Raw genomic sequence first — 21,068 nt, 5'->3', positions numbered from 1 at the left:
CATAGTATGCGGAAGATGGCGGCACGTGCTGCCCCAGAGGAGCATGGAAGCGTTTTCTGTGGGTACTGCCTCCAGGAATGGGGCTATGCCTCAAAAAAGTACCTTCTCAGTGCGGGAGGGGCACCAGTGGCCCTAATGCTCTACGATGTGTAGGGTATGTGATTTAGCTCTTCACCTCTCATTGCCACACCGTCCCGGAGCATTTAAGTCTTCTCGCGGAAGGGTTACGGATGAGTTGGCAGAAGCCGGCACAGTTTCTTCCCAGATTAAAGTCTTTGAGTCGTACACATAGCTTTCATATTTATTTTTTGAAAAACTTCACAGAAATGAAAAAGTGAATGATATATTTGAAAATACAATAATAATAAATAACCTGAAAACAACAAATAAGCCTCTGGGGTGTTGCCTGCCCCGTAGGAAGACTCCTTTCCAGACAATGTTCAACGTGATGGCAGGCGGCCGCTCTCCGATGCCCTAGAGGGGGTCACAGAGCGGGTCTCATGAGGGAGCGGCATGAATGGAGATCAGCGTAGGTTTCTCATGCCCTTATGAGGTGTGGGACCCACAAATGGTTAACTAAACTGCTACATACTGATGTGCCCCAAAGTAATCCCTCTATTTGCCCCGATGAGCTCCAAGCTGGGGCGGAAGTTTGCGATGAGAAGCCCTCAAGTGTAGGACACAGTGATGCAATGACAGGAATTTATCCAGAGTGGGGACAGCCCACAAGGAGGTGGCGAGACTTCAGGACAGGAAAGAGTTGGTGATTTAGGTGCAAGGCTAATGTATGCACTGCCCTGTGGCTTTCAAGGCCACTGGCCTGACCTGTAACTCCCTCAACCCAGGCCGGCTGGCCCTACTCAGACACGGAACTGTCCAAAACCTCTCCTTCACACGACCCATCTCTAGACGGAACCGTCGGGCTTATCCGCTAACGAGAGCCGCGGATTAGTTTGGTGATTCTGAGAGAGCTCTGTGGATAACTGGGGCGAGGGGGCGTGTTGGTGCTTCAAAGAGATGGTGTTAGGAGTAGGTGGTATTGGAGCAGAATCCTAAGTGTGTGCGAGTCGTTCCCGCCTGGTGGACACCCTGAGAACCCACAACCACGGAGACCCTCTTTCATATCCGTGTGACAGCAGCAAGGCAATGTTTCATTGGCTAGCATGAGGGGCCTGGACTCCCACTTATGTCTTCACAAGCCTGCCCATGACCTTCCAAGGACATCATCCGAGATCACGCAAGTGGGGCAAGACTGGGAACGCCTTATGTGTGCTAGTGGAGACCAGCTCGCGTCCTCCCATAGGCGCGAGCCATGCCCGTTCATTGTCTCTCATGGGGCTTCTAACAGACATCAACCCTGGATGCTCCACGTAAGTTAGCACCGACTAACCCATGACCTCCCACCGACTCCAGCACTTGCCCTCCCTTGGGTCGCGGCTGCACAGAGAGCTCTCTAGCCGTCATGTGAGTTGTGGGAGGTTTGCATTAACTTTATTGCTTGCAAATATTTTCCAGGAGCGAGCTGGTGTCTGCATGGTCACCCCACTGGCTCTTTGTGTTGTCGTGTGGTCTTGCCTGACTCTATGTATGGTTATTTCATTTCCAGTGAGACGTGCATGGCTGTAGATGTTTGTACGAGTGTGCAAGACCGTGCAAGTGAACTGCTGTGTTTGTGTGTGCTAGTGACAGTGGCTGTCCGTGTCTGGAACGGCAGGCGTGTCCACAGGTCAGCGTGATTGCAGAGATGTAGAATGGTGTGTCAGGCTGTATTGGAATACAGTGATGTGTGTGTCTGTCTGTGGGTGCTGAAGGTATGTGTACTGGTGTCAGACTGTGTTTTTCCAATTGTGTGTGATCGCAGATGTGCAGTGGTGTTGGTGCATGGGTGTAACTGCCTGTGTGCATTGGCAGTGCATGCATGATTGCGTGCAAAGATGTCGACAGATTGTCAGGTGTGGGGAGCCCAGTGCCTGCCCCGCCTTCTCTCCAAGAGGCCTCTGATAGGTTCTGCGGTTGACACGATTCTCTGGTCATGCAGCGTTCCTAGTGCCTACTTTTCCCTCCTTACCCACTGACGCCTTTGCTGGTGCAGTAAACCCCAGGCAGATGGCCGCTTGGCCACCTCAGACGCTTCCAGCCTAACATACAGGAATCAAAGCTCGCCAGGCCCCTCTTAGACAGGGCTGTGGTCCGGGGAGATGTGTGCCACTGTGACCAGGTACTCTGTGGTGTCCCGGGACTTGCGTAGATTGCAGTAGAGCCTGTCCTCGATGCTCGTGCTTATTTTGTCCATCAACTCTGCCCCGGTGGTCTGGGGCCCATAGCCCAGGTGCTCATCAGACCCTGGAGAGCTGCTGAAGGTGCCGAGGCCTTGCCTGGCGCTGCCCAGGTCGGTGGTCTCTGCAGAGTCTGTTAAGCTCGCGGGCTCGCTAGGCTCCTCTTCGATGACTTGGATCTTCTCTTCCAGCTCCAGTGCTTGTGTCAAGGGTTGGGACTTTGTTTTGCCGTCACTTGCCAGCAGAGGAATCTCGATGGAGCCGCCTCCGTCCCCTGATTCCTCGTCCGCAGTGCTGACTATGCGGGGCAGTGTGCTGTGGTACCGATTGTCCAAAGGGTAGTTGACACTATCTCCCCTGCGCAGGGGAGTGCGGTGCCTCTCCAGTGCCGGGGGATAGCGGACCCCAGGGTCACTGTACTGCTTAGTCCGCTGCCACTGTTTGCGCAGATGGACACGCGAGCGATGCTTGGACCGCAGCGGCGAGTCGTCGAACTGTGGGTCATGCCTTAGGAACTCGTTGAATAGGGCGTCTGTCTTCTCATCTATACTGTAGTCCCGCCGCTGCAACGTTTCTCTGGGCGGCAGCATCTGCCCGTATGGCGACAGCCCCATAGGGGCGCCCGCGCCACCTCCCGCCGCCCCTTCGTCTTCCAGCTCCTCGTTCAACACCTTGGAATCAAAGCTGGCAAACACTGTGCCCTTTCGGCCGGCATGGGTGAAGAAGAGCCTCTTCTCAGAAGCTGTCCTCTCCTTTGCCCCCAGGACCCTGATGTCTTCGGGCAGGCGGCTTGGGGTCTCGATGGATGCATAGCCACTGTCCATTTGTAGAAGCTTACGTGTGCTAAGGTCGCCATCACCGCCTCGCTCCGACTCAAGGCTCTCTTGCTTGCATGACCGCTCGGATGGTGGGGGCTTCTCCAAGAATACGTCCCCATCATCAGCAGGGTCCTGGGAAGCGAAACTAGGGACTCCGCTGAGCGAACTGATGCTCTCTGCGTCACTGCGAACTGAATCCCTGTCGTTGTTGCTGCTGCTCTGGTCAGACGTGGCATTGAGCTCCAGGGAGGCCCGCAAACTCCAGATATCGCGATAGGTGGTCTGTGGCTCGGCTGCTCCCCCACCACCTCTCTCCGCACCATCACTGCTTCCACTGCTCCCCACCGCCTCCGCTGCTTCTAACCTGCAAGAGATGTTATGTGCATGTTCAGTCAGTAAAACAGTCAAAGCCAACAACTGGATTTATCCACCATGCAGGTATCAGGACAGCAGATAAGAGGCGTATCCTGGAAGACTCGTACGGTCTGGCTCAACGCGGCAGGGCTCGTGCTGCGTACCTTTGATAGAATCCCTTGTACATCATGTGTGATCCGAAACTGGACTGAGTCTGGCGGAGATGCATGAACACCCCCGGGGCATCGGCGACCCTGCTAAACCAGGCTTACTCTCTCGATTGCTCAATCAATCAATCACGTGTTTGTTAAGCGCGACTACTCACCCGTAAGGGTCTCAAGGCGCTGGGGAGGAGGGGAGGTGCATGTTGTCCATCAAGGAGGGGGTCTGGAAGACTTAATCTCTGTGCGTGCCACAGGAGTCTGGCATTTCCATCTCCCAGTTTAATTTGCCTCTAGGTTTAAGTCCCATCATTTACTTTGTCTGAGCTTTTGCTTTGTCTGCATTTATAGATTCATTTAGTTGTGTTGCACAAAGCCACAGAAAAGCTACGGATAATATAGCAGTAGGGTTCCAAAATATTACTGCCAGAATGGAAATATCTAGTGTCGGGATTAAGGTTCACATTATTATGAGTAATTGAAAATGCATTTTATTAAAATTGATTAAAGATTAATTTGGGGGTTAGAATTACAATAGAGTTACTTGTAAAAAGTGCCATTTATTTTCATAACATTTAGAGCTGGGGTTAGAATGTATTTAATTAAATTGAATGAAAATGGGGTTATTCGGCTAAATATAGGTTTAGGGTTTTTATAAAGGTTAAATTTAAGTTCATACATATTGTATTTTAAATTATTTTAATTTAGATTTAGAATTAATCAAATTACCATAGGTTAATGTAATTTTATTTACGTTTTATAAAAGTTACCAACTGTGAGGTTAGGGCTTTCGTAAGCATTACAGCAAACTTTTTTATTTATTCTCGACTGTCTTCCAGCAGTAGAGGAAATTTGCTAGAAGGACACAGCCGAAGCCGGTATTATTAAAATCTAAAGCCCTCAAAGTACTCTCATTCGTGAAGAATGCCGGGTCACAAACCAAACTCTCTTGACTTACCCAGGGAACTTCGCTCGATCTTGGGGAGTTTACAAGAGGCTTTGGTTAGTGGCTACTACATGATTTACAAATGGACTAAAAACTAGTATTATCCCATTTCATGTATATACATGGAGATTGAATTACTTAAAGAACCACTTATCAGGGTGAAGTCAGGTTTAGCGTCAAGGATGAAGTCCAGTCCGGACAGGGCAAGGTAAGGGTAGTTTCAGTGTTATGTACAGGGTAGAAGTAACCATCTGACCAAGTAATGGAGACGTAGCAAAGGACAAAGTACATACATATAACCTTTCTGTGTACTTGGTTCTGTACATTCACGTGGTATTTGGCTTTATAGTTTTTGTCGATAGACTCCTCGTAGAGTCATCCTGGCCTTTTTTCTCTGCAACGTATTTCCCTTATTAAGTTTTTGTTCCTGGCTTTGCCCCTGCGGGTCTGGGCCCATTTTCTGATTTGCAGAGTTGAGTTTAAACTCAGCCCCTGTGGCCCTACAGTCTTCGCTTTGTAAAGCACTTATCTACCCCAACCTGGTGGACCACCAACGCACTCAAGCGGGGACAGGGGACTTCCAGCCCGTCCATGCTTTTTCGGCTGAAAATTGTCACTATAAGTGCACCAGACTATATGCTTTCAGTGAAGTGACAATAGCTGGGGCTGTCATGCCACTTCTCTTTATTTCTTTCCCAAAATAAACAAACCACATCTCTGAAAAACAAAGAGATGTCTGGAATATTTCTGCACTGTCATTTTTGCAGCCACCATGTTTAACATGAAGGTTGCGGCATCGGTGGGAGGATGTCGGGTAGCTGGTGGCCTTGTGGTGGGCGGGCCAATCGCTAATCAAATTCCAATGACCGAGGCAGCAGAGCTTCTGACATGAGCAAGAGAGTGGTGTCTCTCTTCTAACAGGGGTGGGGACTTGTAGGTTTGGGTGAAGCAGCATCTGATGGGTAACAGCTGATGTCCCTCTCCTAACAAACTCTAATTAACTCCTTTATCTTGAGTAATGTTTAGTTTGAATATTGCACCTGTAATCCAGAGAGACATGTCAGTAGGGAGGTCTCTTCCTCTCTTCCTGAGTAGGCACTGGTAGGTACCCTGGAAGGGCAGCTCTCCATTCTGGGCAACAAAGTCCCTCATGGCCAATGAGATGTCAGTGCGGAGAGCATGGCAGTATATGTACTGATGTCTGCCCCTGGCACAAGAGGCGAGCAGACCATCCTGCGCTTAATTTTAATACCGCTGTGAATGAAAATCCTGGGCAAACTACAAAGACTAAGTGTGAACACCCAAACGGCTGCATAACTTCCAGGAAGTGACATCATTATGGGGGGGAAGTAATGTGGTTCTTAAAAACTGCTATTTTATTAAGTGATGTCTTATCTCCTGGTCCTCCGCTCTGCCCTAGTTGCACACGACTACCCACAACCAAGCCCATTGGAAAGATCAAGAAACTGTGTCAGACCTAAAACCACAGTGACACTACCTGAGTAAACACCGCTGCTCCAAAACCCTTCCACACCAGCAGCATCGAGACCCTGTCGGGCTGAGCCAGGACCGCGGCATTCGGACAGATCTGCATGCAGCCTACGTGTGATGTCAAAGCTCATCTCCTCCATTCACTCATTCATTCATTTATCAATTCATTCTGGGGTTGTCAGAGGTCTGAGCACACCTGATCTGCTCTCAGAGTTACACCCCCTCACCTGCCCCATAGAGTTCCTCAGGATGAGGCCTGCGGGGACAGCCGCCGGGGTAGTAGTGGGCCCTGGCTTAAGGCAAGCCAGGCTTGGGGGACTTGTTGATTCCCTGCACTTCCCACCTCAGCACGAACTGTGACAACCAGATGCCTGCTGGGAAGGCTGAGGGTGTGGACACTTTGCCAAGACGCCTAGATTTGAGACTGTGCAGAGCTTTCTGAGAGCAGATCTGGCAGGGCGTAGAGCAGAGTTTGTCGGAGAGCATGCGGGGACCCTCCATTGGGAGGTGGAGGGTCGGTGGATGGCAGGACAATCCTTCAGCAGAAATGTGCAAGAGGCATGGTCTGTACAAGGAGTGCCACCCTGCTGCGTTGGCACGTTTTCTTTAAAGTGCCTCTGCTGATCAATGTTGGACAGTAGAGGATTGGTAAATAAGACAACAGCGCACTGGTGTCCGTTGCTGGGTGGTCCGGACCCATAGGGAAGGGGTGTGGTGCAGCGGCCAGGGCGGCCGACTCCGGAACACGGGGGCTCACGGTTCGATCCCCGGCAACTGCACCACTGGCAGGTTAGCCCTTCATCATGTGACTCTGGGCAAAACCTTCCCGACGGCCCCGAGCGCCGGGACACCTCGCCTGAGGTAGCTGCGCACTTTCCAAATGCTGGTATTATTAATATAGCGGATGATCTGAATACCGGTTTAATGTGTACATGAGTTCCATTTCAAGGAACTCTTTGTACGTTTAGATTGTGTGGATATGTTTGCACGGATCCAGAGCTCCTGGCGCTACCTTGGCGACCGCAGCAATAGAGCGCTACCCGGACATGTCAGTGACAGTCCAACAGCAGGCCTGGGGAAGAGGGGCGCACATGTCAGGATGTGCCCAACGTTTGACCTACTCAAGCCCAGCATTTCTCCCCTTTCCGACATGTTACTGCAGCCCTACTGCCTTCAATAGGCGTATGTCAGACTTTTGATGTCATTGCGTCCCAGCCCAAAAGGCCTTCCAGAGAAGCAGCCCCAGCCCCTCCTGCACAGCAGGCCACCTAAGGTGGGTCCTGTTATGTGTAGAAATTGATTGTACTCCAAAACCTGATGTAAACTCTGCTCTAGGCCGTCTCCGTGGGGAAGTGGGGGTTCACCTTTCATCCACATCATCTCTTATCTAATGAAGAATACCTGCCGAGAGAGGGTGGGGGGCTGCTGGGGCGTGGCAGGAAGGGTGCGTCCAGGGGGCGGAAGGCCACATGCTCGGTCCGGGCGATGAACTGGATGATGTCATTCTGGTGGGGGTCGCGTTCCTGCTCCATGCTCTCACTGGCTGCCCGCTGGCGCTGAAACTGGTGCCTCTTGGGAGACCCTGCATGAGGGAAGAGAAGACAGGTGAGGGTGGACTCCAAGCAGCAGGTGGGCACGTCCTGTATGTGAGGACTTCTGTCTCGCTCATCCCCGCCTTGGGTATCTGAAACAACTGCTGCCTCTTGCTCACCTGAGATGGCCCTGCGTTTTTACTGAACAAGACCCCTGTCTTACGTTAGTCTCAGGAGATGTCTATTTAACAGGACCACAGCCTTGGAGATGTGTTTCAAAAAGATCCCTACCCTGTTTATGAGCGAGAGAACCGCTGACATGTTTAATAATGAGGCCCCTGCCATGTTAATTATTCGGACCTGTTGCCATGTTTAATTTTGCAACCGCGCTGTGTTTATAGAGAGAATCACTGCCATGTTTATGAGATAAAACCACTGCCTTGTTTATCATAGAGAACCGCTGCCGTGCTATTTAGAATGGCGACTGCCATGTTTAATATTGAGAACCACTGCCGGGTTTGAGAGAGAACCTCTGCCATGTTTATGAGAGAACAGCTGCCATGTTTATCAGAGAACAGCTGCCATGTTTATTAGAGAACAGCTGCCATGTTTATTAGAGAACAGCTGCCATGTTTATTAGAGAACAGCTGCCATGCTTATTAGAGAACAGCTGCCATGTTTATAAGAGAGAACAGCTGTCATGTTTATTAGAGAACAGCTGCCATGTTTATTAGAGAACAGCTGCCATGTTTATAAGAGAACAGCTGCCATGTTTATTAGAGAACAGCTGCCATGTTTATAAGAGAGAACAGCTGCCATGTTTATTAGAGAACAGCTGCCATGTTTATTAGAGAACAGCTGCCATGTTTATAAGAGAGAAAAGCTGCCATGTCGGAGAAAGAACAGCTGCCATGTTTATGAGAGAAAAGCTGCCATGTTTGAGAGAGAACAGCTGCCAAGTTTAATATTGAGAACCACTGCCGTGTTTGAGAGAAAACCGCTGCCATGTTTATTTAGGAGCACAGCTGCCATGTTTATGAGAGAGAACAGCTACCATGTTTATTAGAGAGAACAGCTGCCATGTTTATTAGAGAGAACCACTGCCATGTTTATTAGAGAGAACAGCTACCATGTTTATGAGAGGACAGCTGCCATGTTTATGAGAGAGAACAGCTACCATGTTTATTAGAGAGAACAGCTGCCATGTTTATTAGAGAGAACAGCTACCATGTTTATTAGAGAGAACAGCTGCCATGTTTATTAGAGAGAACCACTGCCATGTTTATTAGAGAGAACAGCTACCATGTTTATGAAAGAACAGCTGCCATGTTTATGAGAGAGAACAGCTACCATGTTTATTAGAGAGAACAGCTGCCATGTTTATTAGAGAGAACCACTGCCATGTTTATTAGAGAGAACAGCTACCATGTTTATGAGAGAACAGCTGCCATGTTTATGAGAGAGAACAGCTACCATGTTTATGAGAGAGAACAGCTACAGTGTTTATGAGAGAGAACAGCTGCCGTGTTTATGAGAGAGAACAGCTGCCGTGTTTATGAGAGAGAACAGCTGCCATGTTTATGAGAGAACAGCTGCTATGTTTATGAGAGAGAACAGCTACCATGTTTATGAGAGAGAACCGCTGCCATGTATAGTAAAGGGCACTGCTGCCATGTTTATGAGAGAGAACAGCTACCATGTTTATGAGTGAACAGCTGCCATACTGCCTTGTTTATGAGAGAGAACAGCTGCCATGTTTATTTCGGAGGACAGCTGCCATGTTTATGAAAGAAACCCTGCCATGTTTATGAGAGAGAAACACTGCTACGTTTATGAGAGAGAACCACTGCCATGTTTATTTAGGAGGACGGCTGCCATGTTTAACAAAGAGGACGGGTGTCGGGTTGAATATTGGGGTCCGCTGCCACCTTTGTTATATAATCCCGCTGCCACGTTTATTAGAGTGGCCTCCAGCCATGTTTAATGTGGAGAACCGCTGCCATGTTTGTTAGAGAGGATCCCTATGTAGTATGACAATAGCAATCTGGCCATGTTTATTCGGGAGGACGTTGTCATGTTAAATAGAGAGAACCTCTGTCTAGTTTAATAGCGTGAATACTGCTGAACCGCTGGATCGCTGCCATGCTCTTTTTTTTCTTTTACAAAGGACTGTACCATGTTTAACAGAGAGGACCACTGCCATCTTTTATAGAAACAAACGCTTCAGGATTGATCAACCAGGACCACCCACATATTTATCTTATTTTTCCACAGTGCCCCTCATCCTGTTGTTTTTGATAAAGTCCTCAATTTTTTTTTTCACTGTGCCTCTGTCTATGTGGGAAATGTGCTGGACTGTGTAAAGTGGACAGCGCCCCCTGCTGGTGCTGCTGTCAGGGGTTTGAGTCCTGCAGTCTGGGCTGTAAGCCTTGATCCTGTAGCTGAGGAGGACCCCAATGGATGCCCCCAATACAGAAATGTATTGTGTGATGCTTCAGAATGGGAAACATGTGGCCATGCCAATGTACACAGGATTATACAGCATGGTCAGGGAGACCCCCCCACCCCCACAGACTCAAACTAGCTGAACAGGCATCAAAGAGCTGCAGTTCTATATCGCGATATCGAGTGATGAAATGGCAACAATACAGACTGTAGGATGTCCGCTACCACTATATCCAGTCATGTATTTATACGTAAGAATATATTTACCCTTTTTAACTGCAAATCCATGGCCCTTCAAGACTGGGATCTTCAAGATGCAACGATGGGGAGCTCAGTGTATTGCACTAACCTATGCACCCTTACCTTGACGATGTAGTGGTAGCCCATATACTAAAAGGAATATGCTACTTACCCGTATGCATCTGATCTTGGCATGTAGGGCTGCTGACATTCATATCTTGTGCATAGATCGCCGCCTAGTGTTGGGTCCGGATGATTGCACTTGTTGTCTTGGAAGAGTCTTCGAAGTATCACGAGTTAGGCGACTCCTCCCTCGGACTACAGTGCGCATGGGCATCTTCTCCTTCCTCAGATTGTTTTTCGCCATTGTGGCAGAGATTGAGATAAGTAAAGTAAGAGATGGCCAATTCAGAGAGAATGCTGCAGCTGCTACAGGCACCGGGGAGGAGGGCGGGCGATATGAATGTCAGCAGCCCTACATGCCAAGAACAGATGCATACTGGTAAGTAGCATATTCCGTTCGAGGCATGTGGGCTGCTGAATTCATATCTGGGCATAGACTGTATAGCAGTATCTCCTCTAGCGGTGGCTACCTGTGCCAGCTGCAGCAGTTTGAAGAGAGTTTTGAGGACAGCCTGGCCTACCGCAGCTTGCTGTTTTGCTTGCACGTCTACACAATAGTGTTTTGTGAAAGTGTGTATGGTGGTCCATGTGGCTGCCTTACAGATGTCTTCAAGAGGAATATTCCCTAGGAAAGCCATGGATGCCCCCATTTTCCTAGTGGAGTGTGCTCTTGGGGGGGACGGTTAAAGTACGTTTTGCCTTTTGAAAACATATCTGAATGCATTTAACTATCCATCTGGCTATTCCTGACTTTGAAATTGGATTCCCCTTGTGCTGTGGTGCAAAGGCAACAAACAGTTGCTTTGTTTTCCGAAAGGAATTAGTTCTGTCCACATAGTAAAGTAGAGCTCTCTTTACGTCTAGTGTGTGCAGGGCTCTCTCAGCTACTGACTGTGGATTTGGAAAGAACACTGGCAGTTCTATTGATTGGTTGATATGTAAATTGGATACAACCTTAGGCATGAATTTAGGGTTTGTTCTAAGAACCACCCTGTTGGCATGTACCTGCATGAAATGTTCTTGAATTGTAAGCGCTTGTAATTCACTCACTCTTCTGAGGGAGGTGATGGCCACTAGAAAGGCAACTGTCCATGTTAAGAATTGTATTTCGCAAGAATGTAAAGTTCGAAAAGAGGGCTCATGAGTCTGGTAAGCACTATATTGAGATTCCAGACTGGGGAAGGGGGGTGCCTAGGAGGAATCACCCTTTTTAGACCCTCCAAGAAAGCTTTGATTGCTGGTATTCGAAACAGTGAAAGGTGTTGCCTGTTTTGCAGGTATGCTGCTGTAGCAGCGAGGTGTAGTCGTATGGAAGAGTATGCTAAGTTACATCTTTGTAGATGCAGCAGGTAACATATAATGTTTTGTATTGATGCATCTAATGGGTTGATTTGGTTATTGGTGCAGTAAATAACAAATCTCTTCCATTTAGCTGCATAGCACGCTCGTGTGGTTGGTCTTCTTGCCTCCTTAATGATATTCATGCAATCTGGGGGCAAGTTAAGGTATCCAAACTCTAAGACCTCAGGAGCCAGATCGCTAGGTTCATCTGATTGGGATCTGGGTGTCTGATTTCTCCATGGTTCTGAGTTAGAAGATGAGGTGCAAGGTGCAGTCTTTGATGGGGAACTACTGAGAGTTCTAGGAACGTCGTGTACCACGGTTGTCTCGCCCATGTGGGAGCAACTAGGATTAGTGTGAGGGAGTGTTGCCGCAGTTTGCGTGCCACCAGCGGGATCAGTGGTGCTGGGGGAAAAGCATACGCAAATCTGCCTGACCAGTTCATCCATATCGCATTGCCCTGTGACAATGGATGTGGGGATCTGGCGGCAGAGTACTGGCATTTAGAGTTTTCTTTTGTGGCGAACAGGTCTATTTCTGGGTGACCCCACTCTTTGAAGAATGGCTGGAGAACTTGGGGGTGAATCTCCCATTCGTGTGATTGCTGGCTGTGCCTGCTGAGCAGGTCGGCAACTTCATTGTCCTTCCCTGGAAGGTGTTCTGCTAGGAGAAAAATGTTTTTGGGAATCGCCCACTTCCAGATGCTCTGTGCCAGATGGGACAGCTGTGGAGAGTGCGTTCCTCCCTGTTTCTGGATATAGTACATTGCAGTCATGCTGTCCGTCCGGATCAACACCGTCTTGCTGTACAAGTATTTCTGAAATGCTTTTAGGGCTAGGAATATCGCTAGCAACTCTAGTTGGTTGATATGCAGCCTTCTCTGCTTGTTTGTCCAGCGACCTTGGACTGTGTATTGAAGGAGATGGGCTCCCCAGCCTGTCAGTGATGGGTCCGTTGTTAGTACTAGTTGTGGAACTGGCTCTTGGAACAGTCGCCCCTTGGAAAGGTTTTGTGGGTTCCACTGCAGACAGTTGTGAGCGCGACTGTTTACCAACACTAGGTCTTTTAGTTGTCCTTGAGCCTGGTTCCATTGCCGTGCTAGGCATTCCTGTAATGGGCGCATCTGAAGTCTGGCATGGGGGACAATGAATATGCAGGAGGCCATCATGCCTATGAGTTGCATGAAGACTTGAGCTGGCAGAGAGTGTTGTGGCTGGAATTTGTGAAAGTGTCTGCATACTGGCTATCCTTGCTGAGTTTGGATATGCCTTTGCCACCGAGGTGTTTATGGTGGCTCCCAGGTACTGCTGTATGTGGGACGGTTGCAGATGTGATTTTGTGTAGTTGATTGAGAATCCTAAGCTGTGTAACAGCTGGATTGTTTGAGCTGTGTGTGCCGCCCATTGGTGGTGCGATTTTGCTTGTATAAGCCAATCGTCCAGGTAGGGGTAAACATGGACGTGCTGCCTCCTGAGATGCGCTGCCACGGTCGCTAAGCATTTTGTAAACACTCTTGGAGCCGTGGTAACCCAGAAGGGCAAAACCTTGAATTGGTAGTGTTGACCTTCTATTGAGAACCCGAGGTATTTTCTGTGGGCTCGATGGATGGGTATGTGGAAATACGCATCTTTGAGGTCCAGTGTTGCTAGGAAATCCCCCTGTTGTAGCAACAGGAGCACTTGCTGTAGTGTGATCATATGAAAGTGCTCCGACAGTATGTATTGATTTAGGGGTCTGAGGTCCAATATTGGTCTGAGAGAGCCGACCTTCTTGGGAATAAGGAAATATAGGGAGTATACTCCCGTCCCTTGCTGGTGGAAAGGGACTTGCTCTATGGCCCCCTTTTCGAGCATGCAGTTCACCTCTTGTTGTAACAGGGTGATGTGTTCTCTGGACATTGGACGATGTCTGAGTGGTATGTTTGGAGGTGTAGAAGTCAGTTCTAGGCAGTAGCCAGACTGGATAATTTCTCTCACCCACCTGTCTGTGGTAATTGTGTTCCGGACGGGTAGGAACTGTTGGAGTCTGCCTCCGACCGGTGTTAAGTGGTCTGGAGGCCGTGTAATAGAGTCACTGTTTTGAGGCAGTGGAGGCTCTGGTGTTATTGCCTTCACATCCTCTTCCCTTGGTATTGTTACCTCTGTAGCCTCCTGTTGGACAGGCCACGTGAAGGGCCGCTCCCCCTCTGCCCGACCAGGCCCGAGCCCGGCCCCTCAAGTGTCACACACCACCACTTCACGTTTTCCGTCCCCTCCGGGACCCTTGCCTCTGAACATATCGACCTCGTGGGCCCGATCCACTACCAGCCCGCGCGCCCAGCCTGGGCGCCATCTTGGACACTCCACCACGAGGCCGCATGGCCCCCGATCGACCCCAACCCTGGGCCTGGCCAGGCCTCAGACATCCCGGCACCACCATCCACCCAGGAGGTGAGCGGACTACTTGGCAGGTCAATGGGAGAAAGAGGTGTCGATGGCTCTCCCCCGCCAGGTACCGCTCGCCCACAACCTCCCCGGGCGCAGGCTCCACCCCCCTGCTGGGTGTCTGGACTCCCTCATCCCGGACCCCCCGACCTCCAAGTGCGAGGGTCCGGACATCAAAGGGCACCAGCCCTATAACTGGGGCAGCTCCAGAGCAGGAAGGCAGTTGTATCCTGGAGTCGAGAGACGCAGAGAAGAACTCATCCTTGACGGGCTATTGGCGCTGCCGTAGCTCTGCCTTGCGAACTATCGTCCTGCCTGCTGGCGCTGCCGCAACCTTCGTAAACCTTCATCGTCGTCGGGACCTGCTGGCGTGGCCGCGGACCGTTTGTAACTACCATCTCCATCGGGACCTGCTGGCTCCGCCGCGGACCGTCGCTTCCTTCGTCCATCCCGGGACCTGCTGGCTCCGCCGCGGCCCGATCATCTAGAACGCCGAGCTCGAGGATTGAGAGCTATTTTCATCTATTGGTAACAAGACTGTCCCGCTACCCCTTTTCCCAATCCAGAGACCAGAACCGAGGGGACCCCTGAGTCCAGACCTCCTTGTATCATTTTACCGTACTTAAAGAATTGCTTATAAAGTATCGTTAAACCTTATCCTGGTGTGGTGTCCGTCTGTGGGGGGGAAGTTACTTGTCTGTACGATCGCTGGAGACGGCTCTCCCCGGAGACCTCTCCCCTTATACTCGGCCGACCCTCCCGGTCCGTCTAACATTGGTGGCCAGCGGCGCGATCCGAATCACCGCATAATCGTACAGAAAGTAGCTCACCCCACGACGAAATCACGATGACAACCAAAGAAAGCGGATCCACCGAGAAATTTCAGATGGAGAAATTGGACGAGTACAGCCATCGTGAATTAAAACAATTCTGCATCGAACTAGGTATCGCTACCACCGGTCTAAGTACCAAAGACGATTTCAAGCATGCCCTAGAGTCCTGGGCAGAAAACGGGGCCGTCGGAACCACCGACCAAAACATCGCAGCAGTAGAAAAAAACACCACGGCCCCCGAGGAGCGAAGAACGGGTCTCTCGCAAGACGAGATCCAGGAACGAGAAAAAACACGACTACATGAACTAGAAATGGCCCGGCTCAAAATGGATGTTGAACTTAAGTTGGCCGAACAAAAACTGAGCTTAGAGCACCTGCGTCTCCGAGAAGAAAGAGAGGAAAAACAGAGACAAAGGGAGCTCGAGGAAAAGAGACTGGCATATGAACACGAGCGCAAATTAGCTGAGATAGACTTACGCAAGCAGAACAAAGAATTAGGGGTGCCCGAGCAACCCCACACCCCAGGGACAACAGATAAGAAGGTACACATCCCCAAGGATGTCGTTCGAGAATACTTCCGAGAGGACGACATCCAGCAATGGTTCAAGGCCTACGAAATCGCTATGACCGCCGACCGGATCGATCGAAGCGACTGGGGAGCCGGTCTATGGGGGAGATTCCTCAATGAGGGCCGCGATGCCCTGCTACAGCTCCCGGACCACCAGATGACCTCCTATGACCACATGAAAGCTGCCCTCCTCACCCGCTATGGGCTCACACCCGAGATGTACCGTCAGAGGTTCCGAGACTGCACCCGCATCCCGGGTACAACTTGGGTGGACTACGTGAACTATTTTAGCCGAGCCTTCGAGGGCTGGATCAAAGGAAGCAATGTCACAACTTACGAACAACTATTCAATCTCATGGTGTGGGAGCATCTATCAAACAATTGCTTCATTGAGCTCCGGCAGCACCTCCTCGACAGCAAATTGACTGATCCACGGCAGCTCGCAGCCGAGGCTGACCGGTGGGAAATCACCAGAGTGGGCCGAAATGGATCCTATGAACAGAACCGGAACAACAACGGTCAGCACCGTCCCCGAGGAGGAGGAGAGGGCCAAGGACGAGGAAGAGACAACGCTCCGGTCGCCCCCGCTACCAGCACCACCCCCCCGGCCAACCGGGGCAGCACCCCAGCGCGACCGGGATACAGAGCCAATGTCACGTGTCACCGATGCCAACGAGTCGGCCACTATGCAAACGACCCAAATTGCCCACAGTACCAGAGCCCAAGACCCCGCCAAGTGGCCGCTGCTGCCCTGGGGGAAGAACAGATCTCCGAGGAGCAGGAAGAATATGAACAAGAGCATCAAGAATGGGAGCCAGCCGCCATGGCTCTAGCATGCTTAGGGGGGAAAGACATGGTCCCGCGGGTCCCCCTACCCGCTAACACCCGGAAGTACAGCCAATGGGTGAGCATCAATGGACGCCAGGCCGAAGCCCTCCGTGACACCGGGGCCAGTGTAACAGCCGTCCGCTGTCACCTGGTGACCCCAGAACAGTTCCTACCAAACATTCTTTGCCCTGTCCGTTCAGCCGATAACTCGGAGAGTCTATGCCGGATGGCCTGCGTCCCTTTCGAATGGGGAGGGGTCTCCGGCATGTTGAAAGTGACGGTCCGGGATGATGCCCCCGTAGACTGCCTCCTGGGAAATGACCTTGAAAGCTCTCCGTGGGCAGCCGTAGAACGAAGAGAACACCTGGGGATGTTAGGCATCCCGGACTGGGCGTGCGTCACCACCCGGTCCATGGCCACCCGCGCCAATCCCCGACCGGAGGAACCCGAATGGCCGGCGCCTCCTCCCCCGGTCGCCCCAGTCGAAGACACCGACCGTGCCGTCCCCCCAGAACCAGCTCAACCCCCGGACCTCGCTGGCCTCGACCAGTGGCATCAAGAGGGGGGGCCCACACAGGAGCAATTTCGCCAAGAGCAGAAGACCTGTCCCTCCCTCGAGGGACTCCGCCAACAAGCCCTCGCCCAGAGCGCAGGGGATACCTCCGGAACACATTGGATTTACTGGGACAATGATCTGCTATACAGTGAGCAAAGGATCACGGAGCTGGGGGCCAGCCGAGTGCTAGTGGTGCCCCTCCGTTTTAGAGACTTCTTGCTAAACCTGGCCCACGATGTCCCCCTGGCTGGACACCTGGGTCAGGATAAAACCTACAGCCGCCTAGTGACCCACTTCTTCTGGCCCAAAATGAGGAATGATGTACTCCAGCATTGCCGATCTTGCCCCACGTGCCAAGCCAGTGGAAAGAGCGGCCGCAAACTAAAAGCCCCCCTGCAACCATTTCCCGTGGTCACCACCCCGTTCGAGAGGGTCGGGATAGACATTGTGGGGCCCCTGGACCCCCGTACAAAACAAGGACATCGGTTCATCCTGGTACTGGTGGACCACGCCACCCGCTACCCCGAGGCTGTTCCCCTGCGAACTGTGACAGCCCCGGTAGTCGGCCGGGCCCTGATGGGGATCTTCTCCCGTGTGGGCTTCCCCCGAGAAGTCGTCAGCGACAGAGGCACGAACTTTATTTCTAAATATATGAAGTCCCTCTGGCAACAGTGTGGGGTCACCTACCGATTCACGACCCCCTATCACCCTCAAGGAAACGGACTCGTTGAGCGGTTCAACCGCACGCTCAAAGGGATGATTGGGGGGTTGGAAGAGCCCCTCCGTCGCCAGTGGGATGTGCTGCTGCCGTGCCTCCTCTTCGCATATCGAGAGGTCCCCCAGAAGTCCCTCGGCTTCAGCCCATTTGAATTATTGTATGGACATCCCGTACGGGGGCCTCTCAGTCTAGTCAAGGAAGGCTGGGAAATGCCCCCTCTAAAGAACCCTCCAGATGTCTTCAAATACCTCCTAACCCTCCGCAACCAGACCCGACGGTTCAGAGAGCTGGCAAAAGCAAACTTGGAGGCCAGTCAAGAGGACATGAAAAAGTGGTATGACCAAAATGCCTCCTCCATCGAATTTGAACCCGGACAACAGGTATGGGTGATGTCCCCCACCGAACCCTGCGCCTTGCAAGACAAGTGGACGGGGCCCTTCAAAGTAGTCGAGCGCAAGGGTCCTGTCACCTATCTCATCGACATGGAATCTTCACGGAACCCCCTCCGAGTCCTCCACGCTAATAGACTGAAACCCCACTTTGTACGTTCAGAACTCAGCCTCCTGATGGCCACAGACAATGGAGCCGAAGAAGACTCCGAACCCCTCCCTGACCTCCTACGGACTCGGGAGAAAGATGGCTCTGTGGATGGGGTCCGACTCTCGGAGGCCCTCACCCTGGAACAACGCCAAGAATGTCGAGACCTTCTGTTGCAGTTCGCCGGCCTGTTTTCCCTCACCCCAGGTGTCACTTCCTGGTGTGTGCACGACGTGGACACGGGGGACAGCCCCCCTATCCGCCACCGGGCCTACCGCGTACCAGATCGGGTACGGGCCTGCATCCAGGAAGAAGTAACCAAAATGCTCACGCTCGGGGTCATTGAGCCCTCAGACAGCCCCTGGGCCAGCCCAGTAGTACTGGTCCCCAAAGCAGCCCCTCCCGGCACCACACCGGAACTCCGGTTCTGCGTCGACTACCGGGCCTTGAATGCGGTCACCAGAACGGACGCCCACCCCATCCCCCGGGCAGACGAGCTAATCGACCGCATGGGAGCTGCCCGCTACCTCAGTATTTTCGACCTGACGGCGGGCTATTGGCAGATCGGCCTCACACCCCGGGCCCAAGAACGATCTGCATTCTCCACTCCGGATGGCCATTATCATTTCAAGGTCATGCCTTTCGGCATGAAGAATGCTCCAGCAACATTTCAGCGGCTCGTCAATCAGGTCTTGGCCGGGCTCGAAGGATTCAGCGCCGCCTACCTAGACGACATCGCTGTGTACAGCCACCATTGGTCCGACCACCTCCACCACCTCCGAGCGGTGCTACAGGCCCTTCAGCGAGCTGGCCTCACGATCAAGGCCAGCAAATGCCAAATTGGTCAGGGGTCCGTAACCTACCTCGGACACCAGGTGGGAAGCGGCCTGGTGGCCCCTCTGCAGCTCAAGATTGCCGCCATCCAGTCCTGGCAGCCCCCCATCACCCAGACCGAGGTACGCGCCTTTCTGGGACTCACGGGCTATTACAGACGGTTCGTGAAAGACTATGGTACCATAGTGGGGCCCCTCACAGAACTCACGTCCAAAAATCAACCCAAGAAGGTCAACTGGACCCCCGATTGTCAAACAGCCTTCGAACAACTGAAGGCCGCCATGTGCTCTGCCCCTGTGCTCCAGGCCCCCGACTACAGCCGGGAATTCGTCGTCCAGACGGATGCCTCCGACCACGGCATTGGGGCGGTCCTGTCTCAATTGAACACCGAAGGCCTTGATCAGCCAGTTGCCTTCATCAGCAGGCGACTCCTACCTCGAGAACAACGCTGGAGCACCATCGAGAGGGAGGCCTTCGCTGTGGTATGGGCCCTCAAAAAGCTCCGGCCCTACCTATTTGGCACACACTTCCGGGTGCAGACCGACCATCGACCCCTGCAGTGGTTGATACAGATGCGGGGGGAGAACCCAAAACTACTACGTTGGTCCATCTCCCTACAAGGGATGGACTTCACTGTTGAACACCGGCCTGGGCCAGATCACGCCAACGCGGATGGCCTGTCCCGCTTTTTCCGCCTCGACGAGGAGAGTCCCCAAGAGGATGGGTGACTCTCCCCGCCTTCAGCTGGGGGGGACGCATGTTGGACAGGCCACGTGAAGGGCCGCTCCCCCTCTGCCCGACCAGGCCCGAGCCCAGCCCCTCAAGTGTCACACACCACCACTTCACGTTTTACGTCCCCTCCGGGACCCTTGCCTCTGAACATATCGACCTCGTGGGCCCGATCCACTACCAGCCCGCGCGCCCAGCCTGGGCGCCATCTTGGACACTCCACCACGAGGCCGCATGGCCCCCGATCGACCCCAACCCTGGGCCTGGCCAGGCCTCAGACATCCAGGCACCACCATCCACCCAGGAGGTGAGCGGACTACTTGGCAGGTCAATGGGAGAAAGAGGTGTCGATGGCTCTCCCCCGCCAGGTACCGCTCGCCCACAACCTCCCCGGGCGCTGGCTCCACCCCCCTGCTGGGTGTCTGGACTCCCTCATCCCGGACCCCCCGACCTCCAAGTGCGAGGGTCTGGACATCAAAGGGCACCAGCCCTATAACTGGGGCAGCTCCAGAGCAGGAAGGCAGTTGTATCCTGGAGTCGAGAGACGCAGAGAAGAACTCATCCTTGACGGGCTATTGGCGCTGCCGTAGCTCTGCCTTGCGAACTATCGTCCTGCCTGCTGGCGCTGCCGCAACCTTCGTAAACCTTCATCGTCGTCGGGACCTGCTGGCGTGGCCGCGGACCGTTTGTAACTACCATCTCCATCGGGACCTGCTGGCTCCGCCGCGGACCGTCGCTTCCTTCGTCCATCCCGGGACCTGCTGGCTCCGCCGCGGCCCGATCATCTAGAACGCCGAGCTCGAGGATTGAGAGCTATTTTCATCTATTGGTAACAAGACTGTCCCGCTACCCCTTTTCCCAATCCAGAGACCAGAACCGAGGGGACCCCTGAGTCCAGACCTCCTTGTATCATTTTACCGTACTTAAAGAATTGCTTATAAAGTATCGTTAAACCTTATCCTGGTGTGGTGTCCGTCTGTGGGGGGGAAGTTACTTGTCTGTACGATCGCTGGAGACGGCTCTCCCCGGAGACCTCTCCCCTTATACTCGGCCGACCCTCCCGGTCCGTCTAACACCTCCTCTGGTGGTGTTTTTAGTAAAGGAACTTTGTGCGTTACCTTTATATGAGGCCGTTGTGAGGTATGTCCTCGTGTGTTTGCCCTGTATGAGGAGCGACGAAAGGAGCCCTTTTGTTGCTGAAATTGGAATGCCCCCATAGATTTTGCTGTCTCTGTGTCCTTTTTCATTTTATCCAAAATGGTGTCGACAGCAGGGCCAAACAGAACGTCCTGATTAACAGGCTGGTTAAGGATAG

At 52.3% G+C, this 21,068-nt stretch overlaps 1 protein-coding gene across 1 annotated transcript in view; it reads right to left on the bottom strand.

Annotated features, from left to right (window-relative positions):
• Window positions 1–293: 293 nt before the first annotated feature.
• CBARP (CACN subunit beta associated regulatory protein) overlaps window positions 294–21,068 on the bottom strand; it is a 110,598-nt gene continuing 89,823 nt past the window's right edge. Inside the window, exons 9-10 of the mRNA XM_086946695.1 lie at window positions 7,448–7,628; window positions 294–3,458 (exon numbers count right to left, since the gene is read on the bottom strand). Of these exons, the coding sequence (XP_086802821.1) occupies window positions 2,174–3,458; window positions 7,448–7,628 (1,466 nt within the window). The 3' untranslated portion in view covers window positions 294–2,173. The remainder of the gene's footprint in view (window positions 3,459–7,447; window positions 7,629–21,068) is intronic.

The sequence above is a fragment of the Lissotriton vulgaris genome, chromosome 12 (genome assembly GCF_964263255.1).
Source record: "Lissotriton vulgaris chromosome 12, aLisVul1.2, whole genome shotgun sequence".
Lineage (NCBI taxonomy): Eukaryota > Metazoa > Chordata > Amphibia > Caudata > Salamandridae > Lissotriton > Lissotriton vulgaris.
This window is presented reverse-complemented; position numbering and strand designations above follow the sequence as displayed.